This window comes from Heloderma suspectum, chromosome 5 (genome assembly GCF_057233095.1).
Source record: "Heloderma suspectum isolate Gila_16-S chromosome 5, 16-S_ref, whole genome shotgun sequence".
NCBI lineage: Eukaryota > Metazoa > Chordata > Lepidosauria > Squamata > Helodermatidae > Heloderma > Heloderma suspectum.
The window spans coordinates 4,981,196-5,001,673 of record NC_139462.1 but is presented as its reverse complement, the minus strand read 5'-3'; the positions used below and the strand labels follow the sequence as shown (position 1 = coordinate 5,001,673).

Below are 20,478 nucleotides of genomic sequence, written 5' to 3'. Positions count from 1 at the left end.
TCTGAGCCTGAGCACTTAGCAGAAGCAAGCTAGGAAAGCATGCCACACCCAGGGCGGTCGCGCCTCAGGCCTATGGTTCAAATCTGACCCTCCAGGTTTCCCCAGGCCCCACCCCTTCCCTGGCCCCACCCCCTTTCCGGACTTTGGCAGTTTCCCCCCACTCTAAAAGGCTGAAATGCCTCTCCTAATGCTAAGCAACTCTCAAAGAGCTTTCCACTACAACATGCTGTTAGTTGGGGGGCCACCCCTTTTGCCTTCGGCCCCACCCACCACTGGAACGGGGTCCCCAAGCACTTCTCCAAAACCGAATTTAGCCCTTGGACTGAAAGAGGTCTGATGCCCCTGACATAGCATTTGTACAGGAACAGTGTCTTCTGAGGACACCAGCTCTGTTCATGGTGAATAAATCTACTCTGAGCTGCAGCACCTCACTCAGAGGTTAGCAATGTGGCGCCTGGCCCCCTTAGTACCCTGCCAGCCCTCTTCCTCCTCCCGCTGCCCCTCGCTGCCGCTTCTGTTCACCTCTGCAGGCAGGAAGCCGGAAGTCGCAGACCTGCCTCCCATTTTGCCAACTTCCCGTTTCCTCAGTTCTGAGGTGAAAGAAGCGGTGATGGCAGGTGGGTGTGTGAAAGAGGTGGGGGCGGGCGGGCGAGAGAAGCGGTGGCAGCACGCAGAGAGCAGCAGCGGTGCGCAGGAGGCAGAAGCGGCGGTCGGGGGGCAGAAAGTATAAGATAGCAGGAGCAGTGGTGGCAGCGGGGGAGGGAAAGGAAATCCCAAAGGGGGGGGAAAGGAAATAGGAAATCGGAGGGCAGCAAGAAAAGAGGATATCCCCCGCCAAAATGACAATTGTGCCTGTGGGCCCAGAAAAAAATGATAAATGTACCCACAGACCCAAAAAGGTTGCCCACCCTGCCCTAAATGGAAACTCCATCTACTCAGGCAGCATCTCTCTGAAGACCAGATTGCTGAGGACAAACAGCCTGAGCAGATCAGTGTGTTGGCCTCTCTGGCAAGCATCCAGGGGCACCTGGCTGGCTCCTGTGGGAAAAGGAACACTGGATGCAACGGACCTTAGTCTGATCCAGCAGGGCAGCGCAACCCTTCGCCCCCATGCAATTCAGGAGCCGTTCTTCACTCTCTTCCCCAGCCATAAACCCAGCCCAAGGCACCTAGAGCACCGGAGAACTCATGTGATGGAGTCAAGCTGCCTGCTGCAAGGGGAAGGCCCCACCACATCCAGACCAGGGAAAACTCCAAACCTCTCATTTGAAGACAGGCCATGAACAAAACCTACTCAAATATGCTTCCATATCTATGGAATTATTGTATGATTCTATGAACGCACCCCCATTTAAGCCAGCCAGCTGTGGCAAATACTTGTGCCCCAGGAAGGGGGGGGGGATTCTTCCATCAGCCAATCCTATGGAGGGGAAAAGACACAAAGCCCACCCCCCACCCCTGCCAAGTGAGTTGGGGAAGAGGGAGGCACAGGGTGCTGCCTTGGTTGCACCAAGTCTGAGCGCTGGTCTACCTACCACAGTACTGTGTGCTCAGAGAGAGATGGGTCTTTTCAGCCACCGGATCCTTATCTGACTGAAGATGCCAGGCCCTGAGCCCAGGACCTCCTGCAAGCAGAACACATGCTCTGCCACCAGGCTGTGGCCACCCCCCACTGACACAAGGACCGGACATGCTCAGGCTCCTGAGACTCCTGGTCTAAACTGACATGAGCTTCTACAAACCTCACTAAAAAAAAGAGACTGGTTGTATGGGTCGGGGGGTGCCACGCAGGCTCCGAGACAAGCCTAAAATGAAATGAAAACACACACTAGAGGAGGACGTGGATGGAGGGAAGCCTCACAGCATCCCCCCATGCTACCCCACCATCACCTCAACCGCTGTCAGAGGCTGTATGTCTGTTCATGGCGGACAGATCTGCATATGACTCTCAGCTGGGGGACACGAGCCGGAGGGTGCTCCTGCGCTCATGTCCTGCTTGTGGGTTTTGCAGGCACCTGGCCAGCCACTGTGCAAACAGAACACTGGACTAGACAGGCCTTCGGTCTGATCCAGCACAGCCTTTATCTTCTTGTGACCCTTGCTCTTCGCAGAATCCACCACAATGCATCAAGAGTTGAAAACAGCCTTCTTTCGTATGAAGGGGACCCAAAACTCTGTAAAACTGCACAAGATGTACTTGGCAACTAGGGTCCCTTTGTGTGTGCAAGAAGCTCAGAGAGCTGAAGCAAAGACGGACAGGAAAAAAGGATTTATGGCACACTAAAGGTCAGCCAGCCCCATCCCGCCAACGGGCCCCTGCCTTCAAATGTACCGGTTCTTCCGTGGTCTCCGCAATGGTGCTGCCAGCCAGGCTCTTCCGCCTCTTGGTTTTCACTGGCGTGTCTCGGTCCTGGGGGCGGTCCAGCCGCTTCAGGATGGGCCGGATGACGCTGCTGGGCAGGGACGGGGAACGGAAGAGGCGGCGACATTTGCCGGTGCCCACCGGAGTCTGCTCCAATTATGGGGAAGAAGAGAGGATGAAAGAGGGACACTGTGACATCCTGACTTGCTAGTGTCTGTCAGCATCTCCTGAGACAGGGACTTTGTGAACCGCCCAGAGAGCTTCGGCTATTGGGCGGTATAGAAATGAAATAAATAAATAAATTTATCACATGGGGCCTCAAAGGTAAGAAGCCAGGCATGTTCAGTGCCAGGGATGACGAGTAAACCATAGAAGGCAGAGAAGCTCTCCGCGCTTGCCTGTTGGTGTGGCTCAAGGTCCACCCACTTGGGCAGGGCCCTCTTCACCCTCACAACCACCTTGCAATAGAGCAGCGGAACCACTTCAGGTGGCAAAGGGGGGTGGGGCACACAACAGGAGGCTCCCCAGCATGGCCGCTCAATGTAGAAGGCTAGCACCTTTCTCCTACACATCTAGTCCTCCATGGGGTGGGACTGTTGCTTCGCTATAGGGCTGCCTTCCCCAACCCGGTATTCCTGCCGCCCCAACGTGCTGGACGGCAACACCCATCATTCCCACCAGCACGACCCATGGCAGGGTACCAGGTTGGGCTGGGCTGCCGCAGAGGAGCATTCCAGTCAAGCTGCCCTCCGCCTGCTGTCTGACGTGGCACAGGGCAGGCACACGGCTGACCTCACGGACTGAATTCTCGCCAGAGGGTGAGCCACGTTAGTGCTGGACTGGGACTCGGGAGATCTGGGTTCTAGTCCCCACTCGGCTGTGAAGCTCACTAGATGACTTTGGGCCAGTCACTGACTATCAGCCTAACCTACTTCACAGGGTTGTTGAGATAACATGGGAGAGGAGGGGGACCATGTAAGCTGCCTTGGGTTCCTTGCAAGAGGAAAAAAAGGTGGGATACAGATGTAATAATAAACCAACTAAAAAAATAACAATTCATTTCTCAGCCAGTGGGGGTTGGGTTGCTTCCAGAAGGGAAGGTCGCTACTGCTGACTCAATCCTCCATAAAATGCATTGCCTGGTTTGGCCTCTGTCTATCCTGCATCAGCCTTAGGGGCAGCAGCAACTGCCTCAGACCTCGTCAGACCATCGGCTCATCTCGCTCAGGGCAGTCTAAGCCAGTCCTCCAGATGTTTTGGACTTAAACTCCCAGCTTTCCTGACCATCAGCCCTGCTGGCAGGAGCTTCTAGGAGCAGAAGCCCAAAACATCTGGAGATCTACCCACTCCTGGTCTACATAAGCAGCAGCAGTTCCCTGGGGCCCCAAGCAGGGAGAGGCCTTCCCCAGTCCTACCTGGAGATGCTGGGACGGAACCCAAGACCAGGCGCTCCATCCCTGGGCTATGGCCCTTCCCCTTGGATTCAGCCGCTCTCACGGGCACTTCTGGCAAATACCCCCAGAGCAATAAAATACTTTGGGCAGCATCCGAGACTGCTGCTGCTCCTGCGCTCACCCTGTTGCACCACCACCAGCACCAACAGGGAATGAGCACTCCACAGAACGAGCCAAAGCACTCGTGTGGGGAATGAGACAGGTCAGCAGAGCCCCCTCCTACGCGCGTCCTTGACCGGCCCCATTCCGGAACAAGCATTTCGTCTCGTTTTTGATTGCTTTAGGCACTGCACTCGCGGTGGGTCCCACTGGCACGCGAGCAGCGGCGAACACGGCCCTTTAACCGCATCTTCAAATTCTTCCCCGAGTCCAAACTACTCCGACATTTCCACCTTGACTAATGCTTTTACCTGCATCCCAAAAGGAAGCCAGCCTCAGGGACAGCTCAGTGCAGAAGTTAGCCGCTCCATTTGCAATCTTGCCACGTTGCCGAACTGGGAAACCGAGCAAGGCATTTGTATGCCTGGTTGCTGTGTCTCCAGTCACAGTCGGACGATCACAGGGGCAAAAGAACCCTTCGTGGGTTCTTCCCCAAACCCTGCGCATGCAACTGCTTTTTGCATAATTACCCGCAATGCAGTGTGGGTTGCTGTGTTGTCCAAACCCAGCACGCAGCTTGGATTCTTACCCACCCCACAACCCACGGCTTGCAGTAGGGGTTGTGGGGTGAGTGAGAATTCCCAGGCATGGTCTGAAAGCACATGAGACAGCTACCTTGCTGAAGCTAAGCAGGTCTGGCCCATGCTTGGAGGGGAGACCACCTGGGAACCACATGTAGCCACCTTGCGTTCCACAGTGGAAGAAAGGTGGGATATAAGTGTAATAAATAAATAATAAGTCACCCCCACTGTGCTGCACGCCAGGTTTAGACAACTCGGCAACCTGCATTGCACTGCAGGTAATTGGGCAAATTGCAGTTGTGCATGCAGCATACGCAGGGATACAGAAAGAGCCCAGGATGGGTTCTTTCACCCCCATGATTGTCCGAATGTGGCCTCCGACTGGTAGGGGGCAGAGAGGGAGACGTAGACAGGGTGGATTGATTTAAATCAGCAACAAAAAGCTTGATTGAAATTACTGTTTTAAATCAAGTTTCTCATTGAAACGTTTTCATGTATTTCCTGAACAATGGTGCAAATCTGACCACTCAGCCATGTTAATTTACAACTAAATAGAGTATTATTTACCCTGTCCCATTCTTAGAAGCAGGCTTTGCATCTCTTTGTCTCACTGCATATATTTTGCACGCTTTCCTTTTTACCTATAGAGGGGATGTCTTGAAAATATTCCCATACATAAGGTCTTTCTTATGACCAGCACCCATGAGGGTTTGTGTTCAACCGCACAGTCCTACATGTATCTCCTCAGAAATAAGCTCCATTGAGTTCAATGGGGCCGACTCCCAGGCAAGTGGGTCTAGGACTGTAGCCTCAGTATGAGAACACAGGAAGATGCACACCGGACAATTTTGTCTTCTCTTTTTCTTCCCGGTGCTGCTGCTTCCTGCTTCACTCTGTCTTGGCCCAGCCTTGCCCTCCCAAAAAACAAAGTAGCAAAAAAACCAAAGCAAAATTCTCGTGACTGACAGGTCAAAGTTACTGGGCAGAAAAAAATCCAATTTTAATTTGCTTGATTTTTTGCATTATTATAAAGATCGATTTTGATCTCCCCTGCTATATTGTCTTTCTGTCTCAACAAACTCCTCTGCGTTGCTTGGCCCTACTCACCACCACATACGCACAGAACAGCAATCGTACCTCACCTGTGTCTTTGCACATGTGACTATAGTCGGAGAAACTGAAAGCCGAGAACTTGCCAGAAGTAAGACCTGCTAGTTAGGCTTTACGAAAGGGGAGAGAGGCCCTGCTACAACAAGGCAACCTGCAAGGCTATCTCAGATGCGCTTTTCATTGTAGAACCTACGCAGAAGTAGACCTACAACATTGTCCTCTCATGACATTGTGGTCTTCTGTCACCTGCATAATGTCCCCCAATTTTCAGCCTCTTACCACTTACCATTTTCTTTTTAATAAAGTATTACCTTGACAGTTTATAATACTTTTCTAATATTTTGAGTTTATAACATACTTCTGACACCCCAGACATGTGCTTTTGCCTGTGGGAGCATTTTACCACCCCAGGATACATTACAAAATGGCTTAGGGAGCAATCCTATGGACGTTTAGACACAAAAAAGTCCTATAGTTCCCAGCATTCCCCAACCAGCTGGCTGGGAATGCTGGGTGTTGTAGGACTTTTTCTGTCTAAACATGCATAGGATTGCACCCTTAAAGTAGTAAAATGCCCCACAAACATGTTTATGTATATTTATTTACAGCCACTGTATGAGGTTAACAAGGGTGGTTTTAATCTATTTGTGCTGATGTTTTCAGTTAACATAATCTGGATTTTATTGTTACCAATAATAATAACAACAACAACAAAAATAAAAATAAAATACCAGATCAGATTCATCTTCCTTTCTCATCAGTGGAGCCATCAGCAAGTTTTCCATACCCAATGGGACATCTGCATCGCCCTGAAAGAGGGAAGTAGGACTTTGTCGTTCAAGTGCGGGATGGACGTCATGGCTGCTCAACAGACCCGCCCCATGCAGGCAGCAATACAAAAGGGGAGTGTGTCTCACCTTAAGTCCCACCATTCTGCGGCAAGGAAGGCTGAAGGGGAAAATACTCAACTGCAACACGCAAGAGTACGTGGAGGCTGCTGGACAGAAAAACATTACTGTCCTCTCTAGCAACAGTGCGCTAAGCCAGTTGAGGCGGCCACTGGGTCACCAACGAGCGCTGGATGCAGAGAACAAGCGAGTTTCACTGCGTGGGCCTTCTCTTTATCAATGGGAACAAACCTCAGGATTAGATCAGGATTTCAAGGAAGACTCACTGGTAGGTCCAGAGCAACAAAAGAAGAATCTGGACATTGTAGCCCAACACATCCAGAGGACACCAGGCTGGGGAAGGTGGCTCTGTGGTTTGCTGCACTGGCACAGCCTAGCAAGGAAGCCATCAGTGCCACTGCTGATCGCTGCCTGTGAATGGGCCAGACATATTGTTCTGCCCACAGCTCAACGTCACGGACATGCCACTCTCTCCCATGGCACCTTTTGGCCCAACTGTTCCCCTCTGTATATGGATCTGTCAAGGGAGGCGAACAAGCCATGCCTCGGATGAAGCGAGCGCTGGTCTGCGGACGCTGCTGCCACAAGCCTGCTTTTGTGCAGACAGACAGGGCTGCTCCCCAGGACCTGCGAGGTCTACTTCTACAATAGAGCCGCACGTATCTTGTGAAGGCAGATCTGCACAAGCACAGACGCAGGGCGCTTGATGCAGAACGCAGGGTCCCGAGAACCTTGAGTATATGTTCAGAAAGGATTTCCTGCACCTATCCGTGGCCACAGAGACAGGTTCGAGAGTCGGACTGGCAATGCTTGGGGAAGTCTCCGAAGCAGAAGCGACAAAACCAGGGCCAAACACTAAAGCTGCAGCGTAACATTTTTGCTACCACCCACAAGGGAGAGGGGAGACACAGTGAGAGCCCCCAAGTCCAACCCTCTGCCCTTCTGAACGTGGCAAAGAACACATCAGGGCCAATCGTTCTGAAAAGGTAGCAAAAGGACAGGTGTTTCCACCGGTCCAAACTGAAGGTTGGATGCTTTCTGATGATAAAGATCTAGGTCACTTGCTCTTGATTTTTCAGTACAAAAATTCCAGCTCCCCTCAGAGAAGTAAACCAGAGCATCAACATATTCTGTGCTTCCAGGGTTTTGTCTAGGGGGCAGCGTTCAGCTTACTAGAACAACCGCCACCCCCATTTTACTCTTAAGTTAAAAACAGGGTACTCAAATGTATATAATTATTATTGCTGTCAACGGAGAACGATTAACATGCACAGTGTTTTGCAGAATAGCAAACAAGAAGCTAGGTCCCTGCCCCAAGGAGTGTACGATCTAACGTCAGACACAGAGAAGAAAAATGGAGACAAAAGGTAAAATGGGAGAAGGTGCACTTGTTTCAGTTGCATGAGCTGAGGCTTAGATTCAGTAGGCGATGACAACTATGGAGTGAAGCCAGGTTTCAAGGAGACACAGACAATGCATAGTGAAACCTCAAATGATTGGGCAGGGAGTTCCACTAGGCAAGACTGCTGGAGGGCAGCACTTGTCACAGCTCTTCACCCCACTCAGTGGCCAAGAAAAACAAAGAAAGTAACTGTAATGTTAATTATTGCTGTTGTCTGTGTGGAGGGAGGGGAGATTGTTTTCTGTATTAGTGCCGTAAAAACTCAAAAACAGGAAGTCCCACACAAAAAAGCAACAGAATTGAGGATATAAATGGACGTTTGAAGAATGAACCACGCATGTTCCACTGCAATGCCACCAAATTTATGTGGACGTATGCCCCATCGAAACGTGCAAATCAGTCTGCTTGGGACTGCTGCTCAAGACGTGGAATTTTGCTTTCTTTGGTGCAGGCCGGGATTGGGAAAAACTGTTTTAAAAGCACAGAGCACATCGAGATCACAAGATTCACGTTGAAAAGGTGATCACCCCTCCATACAATCCTCACCTTCAGCTCCTCTTCATCGAGGATTTCCATAAATCCGTCATCATCTCCATCAGCCATGAAGGAGGTGAAAGATGAGCGGCGAAGGTAGATGGGGCTTTTGGGTTCAGGTCCCACATTCTCCTTCTGAGGGCTGCAATACTGGAACAGAGGCAGCGAGAGAGAGGATGAATAGAGAACAATCAGGCTGTCCCTCAACTGTTTTCATCCAAGCTGTTCATTATAAGAATTATCGCAATCTGCCCCAGCCTGGTGCCCCGCAGATGTGTGGGACTACAGCTCCCACAATCCCCCAGCCAGCATAATCCCACACATCTGCAGGGCACCAGGCTGGGGCAGGCTATACTATGTAAAGTTTAAGAGCTGGTGCCTGCATTTGTTTTCTTCCCACCCCTCTCCTCTCCTCATTAATTTTTCCTTTCAGGTCAAGTCTTTCGGTCTTTCCCTGTAATTGTAGAGAAAGTTTCTAATGCTCATATAACCACCATGCCACTTTCTTTAAATTTTGTATTTTTCTGAAATAAAACCTTAAATAGATTTCAATGTACAATTTTGTCTATAGCGATGTTTGTCTGTCGGGATTAGCTTGGCTACCTACCGGGCTGCTTCAGACCCATTTGGTGCAGGTTCTGAGGTTAAACAGGACCGAATTTACAATGATCGGCTCCGTCATAGGTTGTTTAGTAGGATATGCAAACCCTGGTCGCTGCGTTGTTTAGGGATTAAACAACCAGAAACAAACCATGGGTTAACCACTGGGTTGTATAGTCCCTAAACAACCCAGCAGTCCAGGTTCACACATCACGCTAAGCAACTTGCAACAGAACCGATCGTGAGTTGCTGAGTAAAAGTGGAACTGGTGGGGACGCTGCAGGTAGCACATCCGCCCTCTCCTGCTTGACCCTGACAACCCATAGGTTATTTCACCCATGGGCTGTCATGTTGTGCGAACCAGGTCAATTTGTCGCAAAACCTGAAGGGGGGAAGAACATATGCCATAGTTGGTAGGCAAAACTTGGCTCCGATTGAACTTGCTTACCTAGGTATTGCCCAACTGTGGATTTATCTCCCCATGGACCATTGTGGCCAAATTTGTTTTTTTATCGACAGCATGGTAAGTTTGAAAACCCACATGCCTTTGGCATGCTCAAGACTCGACACTGTGCAAGCCCATGCATGTACATGCGTGTGCACACACACACACAAATAATTATCTCCTCACCGCCAGGACCACGCTTACCATGAGGTCTGGAGCAGAGTTCGGTCTCTGTGCAAAGGGATCCTTCTCGCCAGAAGCACCAGAGAAGCACAACCTGCTTGTAGGTCGCAGGGGTTTCTTAAAGATGACACCTTCCTGTTGAGACAGGAAGCAGAGGCATGTGACAACTTTAAAAGGGCACAGAAAGACACACTCACAGCATTCCCCAAGGGGAGGGTGGGACTGGGCGGGAGGGAATCTCACACACACAGCCTCCCAGCTTACGTTTTCCATATTGCCTTTGAGCCCTGCGTCCCTCTCGAAGGCCACAGGGCTATTGAATTCCTTGGAGTTTGAGATGTTCCTCAGTGTAGGGCTGGCACCCAGAAGCCTCGGCTGTGAAGAGGTCATAAGAACATCAGAAAAGCCCTGCTGGATCAGACCCAGGGTCCACCTAGTCCAGCGTTCTGTTCACCCAGTGGCCAACTGGCTGCCCACGGAAGCCCACAAGCAGGACAGGAGTGCGACGGGTCAAGGCATGAGAAGAATGACGCCATTTCTCCCTCCAGATCCCAGAGCTCTCTCACTCAGACAGCCCAAGAGGTTAATGCAGGTGTGGGCCACTTGCCGCCCACCAGGTGTTTTGGCCAACAACTCCCATCATCCCTCACCATTGGCCATGTTGGCTAGGGCTAACGGGATTTGCAGCCAACCAAATGTTTCATCCTACGAGTTGCCCATCCCTGGGCTAGATATTTTAAAATGCCCCCCAAGGGGGGTAAATGAATTCCTGTGTGTCCGCACACCCCACAGTCGGTTGGTCAAACAGGAGGGCTTCGCCTCGGCCCTCAAGCCCATTTTTAGCTCTATAATTTGGCACAAAGCCTTGCTTGCCTCTGAGCATGCACAGAGTATTCTCAATCACCACTGAACCACCACAAGCATCCCCCACCACACCTCTTCAGAGATTGGGGAGGGACGGCTTCTAGGTAGAAAGATGCAAGGCCTAAGGCAGCTCAAGGCGGCACCTCAGCCTTCTTAGATTTTATGCACTGAACAAGACCAGCCACTGGCCATGACAGGACTGGTTTAAGACAAAAGCAGTTGGTAAACGTACCGGCAAGGACTGGATCCTCCTGATAGGAAACGATTCACTGCGAAGGAAGAATAGAGAAGCCATCAGGCCCTTTCATCACAGCTCAACTCTGCCACATCTAAGGGCCAGTTTATACATTCAGAAGAGCAGTAAAGATTCTCAGGCCTGTGCTGCTTCAGGCACGGAGGTGTGTATTTGAGTACTCTCCCCTCACACAGGCACTTTTGCACAACGCCACTGTATCAGGCAGAAAGGAAGGAAGGAAGAAAATGTTGGCTGGGCCATGTTCCTCATCTGCTGTTTTTCAATGCACGAGGATTTTTTTTTCCCAACAAGTTTCAAACGTGCCCCCTTTCCCCACCCCCCTCCAAAGCGGTACAGCCCAGGAAAACCTTTGCAACTTGATCTTGCTGAATGTATAAACTACCCTGAGTGCCTCCTTCAATCTAGTTAAAAGGAACTATGCTTTTAGAGAGCAACCATAATGAGACTTTGCACACACAAAAAAACACCCACCACCCTTTGCTGACGCTACCTCAGAAAGGGCCCCCAGCATCTGGGGATAATAAATCCCTCTATTATTAGAGTCTACAAGTCTTGGCACGCTTAGATGAGATGCAGAATGTAGTGGGGGGGGGGGAGAAAGAGAAGCAACGGATTTCTAAAGCAAGCTTCCAGCCCAGATTGGGGAGTGGCGGGGGGGGGGGGGAGAGAGAGCGCGCGCGCGCTGGGGAGAATATATCAACAATTGCAGCACCAAAAAGCTATAAAGAAGTACGTCACTATATGGACTCCATTTTTAGAACCTTGGAGTAATTCAATTTCATTTCTGTTTAAAAATAATGGGGGAAAAAACAATCGTGTAAGAGGAGAAAAGGGAGGAAGTGGATATCAAGTCACAGGAGAGGGAAAGTCCACAGAAGCCCAAAAGCTGTACAAGAGCTTATGCCAGAGAGCAGAGTGGGAAATTGTGCCCCTTTGACTCTCGAGTGCCACTTTACCCTACAGGCCAATATGGCTGCCGTTGCTTGCATCTTTCCCAAGCAGCACTTGGAAAATGGTCATGTGCCACCTTTTCTTTAGGCCAGGAGGGGTGTCGAACCTCAGCCCCACAGAACAAGTGCAGCCTGCTGGGATCCCAGTCTGGCTATGGAGGGTTCCCCATGTAACCTGCCCCCGTTCCTTCATCATCAATCGTTTGATTTCCTGACTTTTGTGGGGGGAAAGCACATAAATGGCAGTTTTTCCCCCCATTCTAAAAAGCTGGAATGCCTGTCCTAAGGCTTCATTACAGGCTTAAGGAGAGGCTTTCTTAAGCTAAAATATGTCGCCATTTTGGCCCCGCCCCTCTTGCTTTGGCCCCACCCACCACCAGAATGCAGCCAGCAAGAGCTTCTCAGAAATGGCATTTGGCCCCTGGGCTGAAAGAGGGGTTTCTCCCCTGCTCCAGGCTGAAAAGAGGCAGAGTTCTGCAGGAGAGAGCGAATGAATGAATGAATTCAATTTCTGTATCGCCCTATAGCCAAAGCTATACATTATATAAAACATAAAATCATTCATGTAATACTACAGAAAAATAACACACACAACAACATATATCTAAAACAATAACAATCAGCCAGAGACATTCAAGAGACTCATTCTACGCTGCCAAATGCCTGTGAGAAGAGGGCAGTTTTAACCTGGCACCAAAAAAATGACAATGTTGGCGACAGGTGGGCCTCATCAGGGAGATTATTCCATAAATGGGGAGCCACCACCAAGAAGGCCCTCTCCCTTGTTGCCACCCTCTGAGCCTCCCTCAGAGGAGGCTCCCAGAGGAGGGCCTTAGATGCAGAGTGTAGTGTGTGGGGTCAGTTCATGCCAGGAGAGGCGTTCCATCAGGCATTGTGGTCCCGAGCCATGTAGGGCTTTACAGGTCAAAACCAGCACTTTGCATTCGGCTCAGAAGCATATAGGCAGCCAGTGGAAGCAGGCCAGAGTAGGTCTTTTACGTGCGACCTTCTGGTCCCCATTATTAGTTTGGCTGCTGCATTTTGCACAAGCTGCAGCTTCTGAACTGTCTTCAAAGGCAGCCCCACATAGAGCACATTGCAGTAACCTAACTTGGAAGTTACCAGAACACAAACAACTGAAGCCAGTTTATCCCTGTCCAAACAGGGGCGGAGCTGGGCCACCAACCGAAGCTGGTAGAAGGCACTCTGTGCCACTGAAGCTACTTGAGCCTCAAGTGACAAAGATGGCTCCAGGAGGACCCCCAAGCTACAAACCTGCTCCTTCAGCGGGGGCGCAACCCCATCCAGAACAGGTTGAGCACCCTCCATCCGGTCAGGAGAACCCCCCACCAACAGCACCTCAGTCTTGTCTGGACTGAGTTTCAGTTTATTAGCCTCGTCCAGTCCACTGTTGGAGCCAGGCACCGATTTAGCACATTCACAGCCTCACCCGAAGGAGACGAAAAGGAGAAATAGAGCTGCATGTCAACAGTATACTGATGTCATCAACAGTACGTTGATGACAACAGTGTCATCAACATCGGAAGCTACCTTACTTCACGTCAGGCCAAAGGTCTGTCTAGCTCAGTACTGTCTACACAGACTGGCAGCAGCTCTGCGGGGTTTCAGGCAGTTTCCCCCAGCATTCCTACCTGGAGATGCCGGGGGTTGAACCTGGGACCTTCTGTGCATAGAGCAGGGGCTCTGCCACCAAGCCAGGGGTGGACAACGTGCAGGCCGCGGGACCCACGAGGCACCCTGACCCCCGGAGGTTGCCAACCTGCACTAAGCATTTGTCCTCCCCCTGGATGTCATGTTTTAAATCTCCACAGCCTACTGCCAGAGCACTTCATACAAATTGCTTCCTTTCGGGGGAACTGCTGAGGCTACTTTGAAGCTTATTAGGGAACCTTCAGCAAGCAACATTGCAGTGGCTAGCGGGCTTCCCACAAGGACATGCTGGCCACCACAGCTGATATTCCAGGCAAGGCCCAGCTGCAGTGGGTGCTTTCTAGGGCGAGATCCCGTTCTGCATGGGTTGACAGGGGGTCTAGCAGACATGGTCATTGCTGGGGAAGGGCAGAGAGAGAGAGAGAGAGAGAGGAGAGAGAGAGACTCCACCTGGAACAGATCCCACAGTCCTCAGCAGAGCAGCGGTTCCTTGACACACACATCAGGGTGAAAATGGGTTCCTTCAGGGAAGAAGTTTTAACACTACTAGCCAAGAGCAAGAAGCAGGACTCTGACACAGGCTTCAATCCTGGCTCCAGTCCTCCAAATCTGTATGGCAAGCAAAACCTGCTTGTGCTTGGCTTCCATTCGGTAAGCGACACCCACAAGGCTGCCGCCCCGAGAGCACCCAAGTGGAGTAGCAGCCCCAGTATCAGGCAGCTCTGGACACACCTCCAGGTTCAGCTCCCCACCCTAGACAGGAAAACTACAGAATTCACTGGGGCGGTGGGGGTTCAGGTCAGCCCCTTTCTCAGCACCCTACATCACGGAGCGGCTGGGAGGAAAAAATGCTGCTCAGAATGTCTTAGCCAAAGGGAGAGCTGGGAATGGAGTTGAAAGAACTAACCTGCCTCAGGCTGACTTCAGGCAGTCAGATAAGGCCCGAGCCACTTTTCCATTTGAAGCAAGAACAGAAACAACAAAACCCCACAAACCCTAAATATTTCACTGCACTTACTTTCGGAGGACTCTGCGAGATTCAAACATGGCCCGCTCAAATCTGTTGGATGAAGAAAAACACTGACAGTCAAGAAACAGAACGGCCCCCCCCACCCCTGCTTGAGGCAGCGTTTTGCGCACAAGACACAAATTGCGAACTAGGCTTTGCTGGGTTAAGATCCGAGGCACACTGAAGGAAGGCACCCACAGGACTAACCATTCGAGCAAGCAAGCCAAGCTATGCAAGACAGTGGAACTCATTACTGTAGCAGGGCAGGGTGGGGGGGAGTTATAGTAGGAGGCAAGATTTTTCCACCCTAAAAAGCTTCATCCCTTCTCACTGTGCTAGCCGCCAGAATCCTTTCCTGCCCTCACAATCCATTAATGATAATAAGGGATGCAAATCACACATGGTGGCACAGCTATGAAGGCCTGCACTATCTTGAATCCATTAAAAAATTTTCAACACTTTAGAACTAAAACCTTTTGCAGAGTTGTCTTCAAACCCAGATGTAGGGTTTTGTCACTGGTCTATTTATTACATGTATATCTTGCCCTTCCTCCAAGGAGCTCAAAGCGTCATGGCTCCCTTCCCCATTATTTCATCACAACCATCCTGTGCGGTAGGTTATGCTGAGGGATGGTGACTGGCCCCAGACATCATGACTGAGGGGAGCTTGGAACTCGGGCCTCCCAGGTCCAGTATTAAATCAGATTCCCTGATGTCGAGGGTGTCCTTGTGCAGAGGGCTGCCTCTCTTCACTGCAGAGACGTGGCAGCATCCAGCAGCAAGGTGGGATCGAGCAGTCTTTGCTCTCCAACCCTTGGGTATGGAACTGTACCTGGAAAATTTGTAACTTCCCAAGGAAGCTGAGGGAGCCTGGCTTGGAATCCAGTTCACCCAATTCTGTCCCTTAGACCTCACTGCCTACGCTGAGAGACATAACCTTGGAGGGACCATGGTTCAGTGGTGGAGCCCCTGCTTGGCATGCAAAAGGTCCCTGGCTCGATCCCTGGCAGCATCTCCAGGTCGGGCATGGAAAGGAATCCCGCTTGAAACCCTGGAGAGCTGCTGCTGCCAGTCAGCGTCAGCAATACCGGGCTAGATGGGCCGAGGTTCTGACTCAGCATAAGGCAGCATCGTATGTTTCTCATGTTTAGGATGTGGCTGAATGACGATTAGAAAGAATGAGCCAGCTTTGGGGGGGCGAGGAGGGTGCAGAGAGTCCCTTGAGGTTGCCTGCACTTTAGAAGCACATAGAGAAACAGGAACGGGATTCACAGGAAGGCAACGGAGATGCTCAGCGGTGTGGAAAACAAGTCCCATAACTGGGTATGTTTAACCTGGAGAAAAATGAGGGGTGGGGGCATGAGACCACTCTTCCGATCCCTGAAGGGCTCAAACGCTGAGGAGGGCAAAGAACACGGCTAGTTCTGGGGAGTTACAGGAGGGGATTTTTTGGAGGAATATTAGGGGAGACATCTGGACTATGGAACCAGTACGGGGTGGGGGGAGGCCCCCGATCACTGAAGGCCTTTAAGCAGAGGCTGGGCAGCCATCTGAATTTTTTGCACTGCCCCGGGGGCTGGACTGGACGGCCTGCAAAGCCCGCGCCCACTCTAGGATTCCCCTTCTGCCACCATCCTTTTTGGCTGGAGATGCCACACGGGGACGAAAGAAGCCACCTTCTACGGAGCCAGGCCCTCGGTCCATCTGGCCCGGTGCGGTCGACACCGACTCGCAGCAGTGGCTCTCCGGTGTTTCAGGCACACGTTTTTCCAGCCCTTCCGGGGGATGCCGGGGTTCGAACCTGGGACGTGGTGCTCGCCAAGCAGGGGCTCTGCCCACTGAGCTACAGCCCCCGCTACACACACAGCGCATGCTGTGCCCCAGCCTCTGGCGCGGCCATTGCCCCCGTCTCCTGCTGCAGAGGGTTCCGGCACAAGACACACACAGCCCTTAATGGAGGCCGCTCCCCAGCTGCCCCCACCCCCAGGCCGGGCCTCTCCTTGCGCCCCTCGAGGTAATCAGCGTGGCCCTCGCTGCAGGGTAGTCTCCGGAGGCCTCAAAGAGGAACAACCGTCGCGGCTTCCCTGTTGTTGCCACCGCGGCCCGGGGCCCGCTTGGCAAGGAGGGAGGGATTCAATCAGCCCAGCAGGCTTGGCTGGGGAGAGGATGCAAGCCAGCGTGGTGGAAAATTAACAAAAAAAGAAAGGGAGGCCAAGGGTGGAAGAAAGGGCTTCCAAGGAAGAGGATCAAAGGGGCCTTTGACTAAGGCCTGGGGCTAAGCAGGGCATCCCCATGGCAACTCTTGCTGCGTGTAGCTTCCCACCTGTATGCAAATTGGGAGGGGGAGGGGGCCCCTCGGATGCCATCTGTCAGGTACACACCACACGCCCGGCCCCCAGCTGCAGCCTCCCCCCCAGCACCACACACCATCAGCGGAGTTACTGCTCTGCAGTTTAATACTGCTTAAGCCACGTTTGCATGAAGCAGAAAAGCAGATCTCTGATTTTGTTCATTCAGGGCCAGGAAGAGAATATTCAGGAGGCGTCAGCGGCACCACATGCCACGTGGTCTGTGGAACCCAGTTTCTGGAGCTTGTCCAGCCTTATCTTTGCCTATAGAAAATATATATTGGGCCACGAAAATCCAGACCAGACGAGACACAAGACAGCACCCACAAGATATCACCCCCAAACCAGCGTGCCACAAGGAGCTCCCATGCAGCCTCTAACGGCAGGACCCATCAGCCCCGAACAAACCTGGTCCACTAAGGGCAATTGGATTCACAGTCCCCCCTGCCCCATGCCCTCATCTCTAACTACAGATTCCTCAGAAGGAAATTCCCACCTACACCAATATATCTGAGGCGGGAAAGGAGAACCCGTCTACCCTCAGACAAACTGATGGCCTCTTCACAAGTGCAAACGCGAGCACAGCACAACCATTATGAAGGCCACGCACCTTTCCCCACTCACTGGCAGCCGCAGCTGAAATATGTGCGCGTCATTCAAAGCAGCTTCCATTTGCGTGCAGTTTGGGCTCTGGCATCTGTGCTCAAGTACAAAAGGTCTCTTTAGAAGAGGCCCTGACACAGCTTAATTAGAGGCGCGAAGGCTTGGGAAAAAACTGGAAAAGTTCAGGGTAGGGGATGTTTTCCCCCCCAAAAGTCCTTGGAAAAACACACGTGGGAAACAAAATTAAATGATTTTTAAAAATCATTCTTATTCCACGTCTCCACACCCCTACACCCCTTTTCCAGGCCTTCAAATCTCTAAACAGAGGGAGCCCAGAAAGTAGAATGGGAAAAGACACCCATTCTAAAGGAGTGAGCTCATTTGACACCTCTGAAAAGGAATCCATGCCATGGCAGATGAGGCTGGGGTGGGGAGAAGAGGGCTTAAGAGGCTTCATTTGGACACTCCTGAGGAATGCCATGCCTCTGAATGCAGCCCTTCCTCTCAGGGGCCAGGAGGGGAGCTAAGGAATTCAGGCAGATGTTCGCTGCTAAAAAGAAAGCACCCCCCCCCCAGCAGCCATCTGTCCTAGTTACACATTCGCCAGCCACACAGCTGTCAGGATGAAAAGCGTACAAGGCAGGTGCGAGGCAATGGCCGCAGATCTTCCTCGGCCTGTACTGGGTGAAGCAGGCACACCTATCGAACAATTAACTTGTTAAAGTCCAAGTAAATTCTACTTTTTAAAACCTCTAATTGCACAAGCTCAAAAGGGTACCTTTAAAAGATTCTAACAGACACATAAAAGAACACGTATTTTAGCACAGAAAAACTATTTTAAAGTCGGTCTTCACTACCAAAATTTAGAAGTGTGGTTAACACTTAAAAAAAAAAAAAACAAGTTCATGATCCATCAGTAAACTAATACCATTGATTTATTGGCATTGATTTCAGTCGGACAATGCCTGCTTTGCTTGCCTTTAGTTTTATGTCTGTTTGCCCTTCAAGGATCTGGAGATCTCTGCCTGTCTGCAGCCTCTCCAAGCAATCAGGGGGCAAGTTTTAATCTATTTCTAGACGTTCAATAAACTGGGTTATCTAGAACAAGTTAAACCACTGCCACAGTGCAACACATCCCAGCTCTTGTCACCATGACATATTGACCTGGTTTACATGTAACAGCAGGAAATCTTGGGTTACTTAACCCACGATTTGCTGTGGTGTGTACCGGGTGCTTTCTGCAGCCATTTCACATATTCAACCTCTGACTCGGCTGATAGGAGCTTGCTATGTGATGTCCAAATCCAGACACGATAAGTTAATCATGGGTTAAACAACCCACAGTTAACCTAGAATTATGTTAGGTTAACTGTGGGTTGTTTAGCCCACGATTAATCTATAGTGTCCAGGTTCAGTCGTCACGTAGCAACCTCTGATTGGCCCCGTCTGGGGCCGAACATGCAAAATGGCCGTGGAAGGCACCAGGCATGCACCGTGGTTTAATTAACCCATGATTTAACCACCCACATGGTTAAGTAACCCATGATTTGCTGCTGTTATCTGCAAATGTTACATCATGGGGTGCAAGGAAAAATCAAAGGCACCGTTCATGTGAAGATTCGGCACAACCACAATGTTGGGAGCTGGACCTTGCTCTGGCTTCCCAGTGTATGTTCACATGCACAACACATGCATGTGTGAGAGAATGTCACATGTGATTATGTACATGCAGGTTGATGCTATTCCTTACACAGAAAAACATGTAGCAATTTGAAAGCAGTCCTCGAGACTCATTCTGGGTTGCAAAAAGAACTTTGTAGCATCTTTCCAGTAAGCTGCTGAAGAAATCGCAAACAGGAAACCACCAGATCATGACAAGCCACTAACCATCATGCCCAGAGGAATATGCTGGATCTCCACCCCCACCCTCACACACACATCCTGCATGTTTATGTTCTGAAAACACTGCTTGGGCAAAATAATCTGTTTTTGAACTACTGAACCATCAGCTAGTAGTGGCACGCCCAAAACATCTTGCCTTCTGGTGAAAAAGGAGCTGCTAGCAGGAGGACAGACCTGTAAGTCTCCACCGGTCTCCAGCAGCAAAACAGAAACAGACAAAAAAGCTTTTCTCATACTGCTGAAGGTGGCATGAGAGAGGCATGATTTCCCATAACCTAGGCTAGCCATCCCCAAACTGGCACCCTTCAGAAGTGTTGGACTACAACACCCATCATCTCCCATGTTGGTTGGGGGTGATGGGAGCTGTAGTCCAACATGCCTGGAGGGTGCCAGGTTGTGGAGTCCTAGGCACACAACATGACAGCCCACCCTAGAATAACTTTGCTGATATGGTAAGGGAAAGGTGTGGGAAATGGGAACAAGTGATGCTCCTTCACAGAAACCCCTAGAGAACAGGAAGAATTTATTAGGGGATAGATCAGTCACTTTGGATGCAAACGGCCATGGAACACCGGCATTTCAAAGTACCGAAATCCTAGCCCTTTAAACACATTAGACAAGAGAACAGAGGCAGCGTTAAGCCACATGCTGTAAATGGATTAAGAGCGCCAGGGAACACATCCTACGCTTCGCGAAGCCACCTGAGAATGCCTGCAATAAAACTCCAGCAGCATCGTCTCCTAGCAAGGCCCCGGCCAGCAACCTCTTCCCACTCCAGCGCTGTGTCAGAGATCTCTGCAGCGTTTTCTCACCGTCAGCCCAGAGAATGCAACTGACCCTGTCAGGTTTTAACCCCCGAACTGGTTCGGAGCCTATCATGGTGCCTGCTGAAATACCTTCAGTATTGCAGTCAGGCAGAGGTTTAGGTTGGGTGCAATTCCACAGAAGTGCATTAAAGCCCAGAATGTGATGAACAGCAACAGAACTCAGCTCAGCTCTCTGAGGATGCCAGCTTTCCAATCAAGAGGGAGAAAAGGGGAGGTCCTTGCTCTCATGGTTGCAAAGAGAGGCCTGAAAGGGCACAGGCAATGCCTGCCGGATCTCAAGCAGCCAAAGGGAGTGGCTGAGTAAGTTTCCTGGAGATTGATTGTGGGAGAGGTCTTCAGTGCTCCAACTAGCAAAACCAGAATCAAAGTT

The 20,478-nt window shown here is 50.9% G+C and overlaps 1 protein-coding gene across 3 annotated transcripts in view; it reads right to left on the bottom strand.

Moving 5' to 3' along the window:
* CDC25B (cell division cycle 25B) overlaps window positions 1–20,478 on the bottom strand; it is a 40,097-nt gene that overhangs the window by 12,076 nt on the left and 7,543 nt on the right. For 2 of the 3 annotated variants that reach the window (XM_084855252.1, XM_084855254.1), the window contains exons 4-10: window positions 14,438–14,479; window positions 10,775–10,811; window positions 9,943–10,053; window positions 9,700–9,813; window positions 8,463–8,600; window positions 6,338–6,415; window positions 2,333–2,509 (exon numbers count right to left, since the gene is read on the bottom strand). In XM_084855252.1, coding sequence (XP_084711378.1) covers window positions 2,333–2,509; window positions 6,338–6,415; window positions 8,463–8,600; window positions 9,700–9,813; window positions 9,943–10,053; window positions 10,775–10,811; window positions 14,438–14,479 — 697 coding nt within the window. The remainder of the gene's footprint in view (window positions 1–2,332; window positions 2,510–6,337; window positions 6,416–8,462; window positions 8,601–9,699; window positions 9,814–9,942; window positions 10,054–10,774; window positions 10,812–14,437; window positions 14,480–20,478) is intronic. The other variant, XM_084855253.1, reaches the window with a different exon arrangement.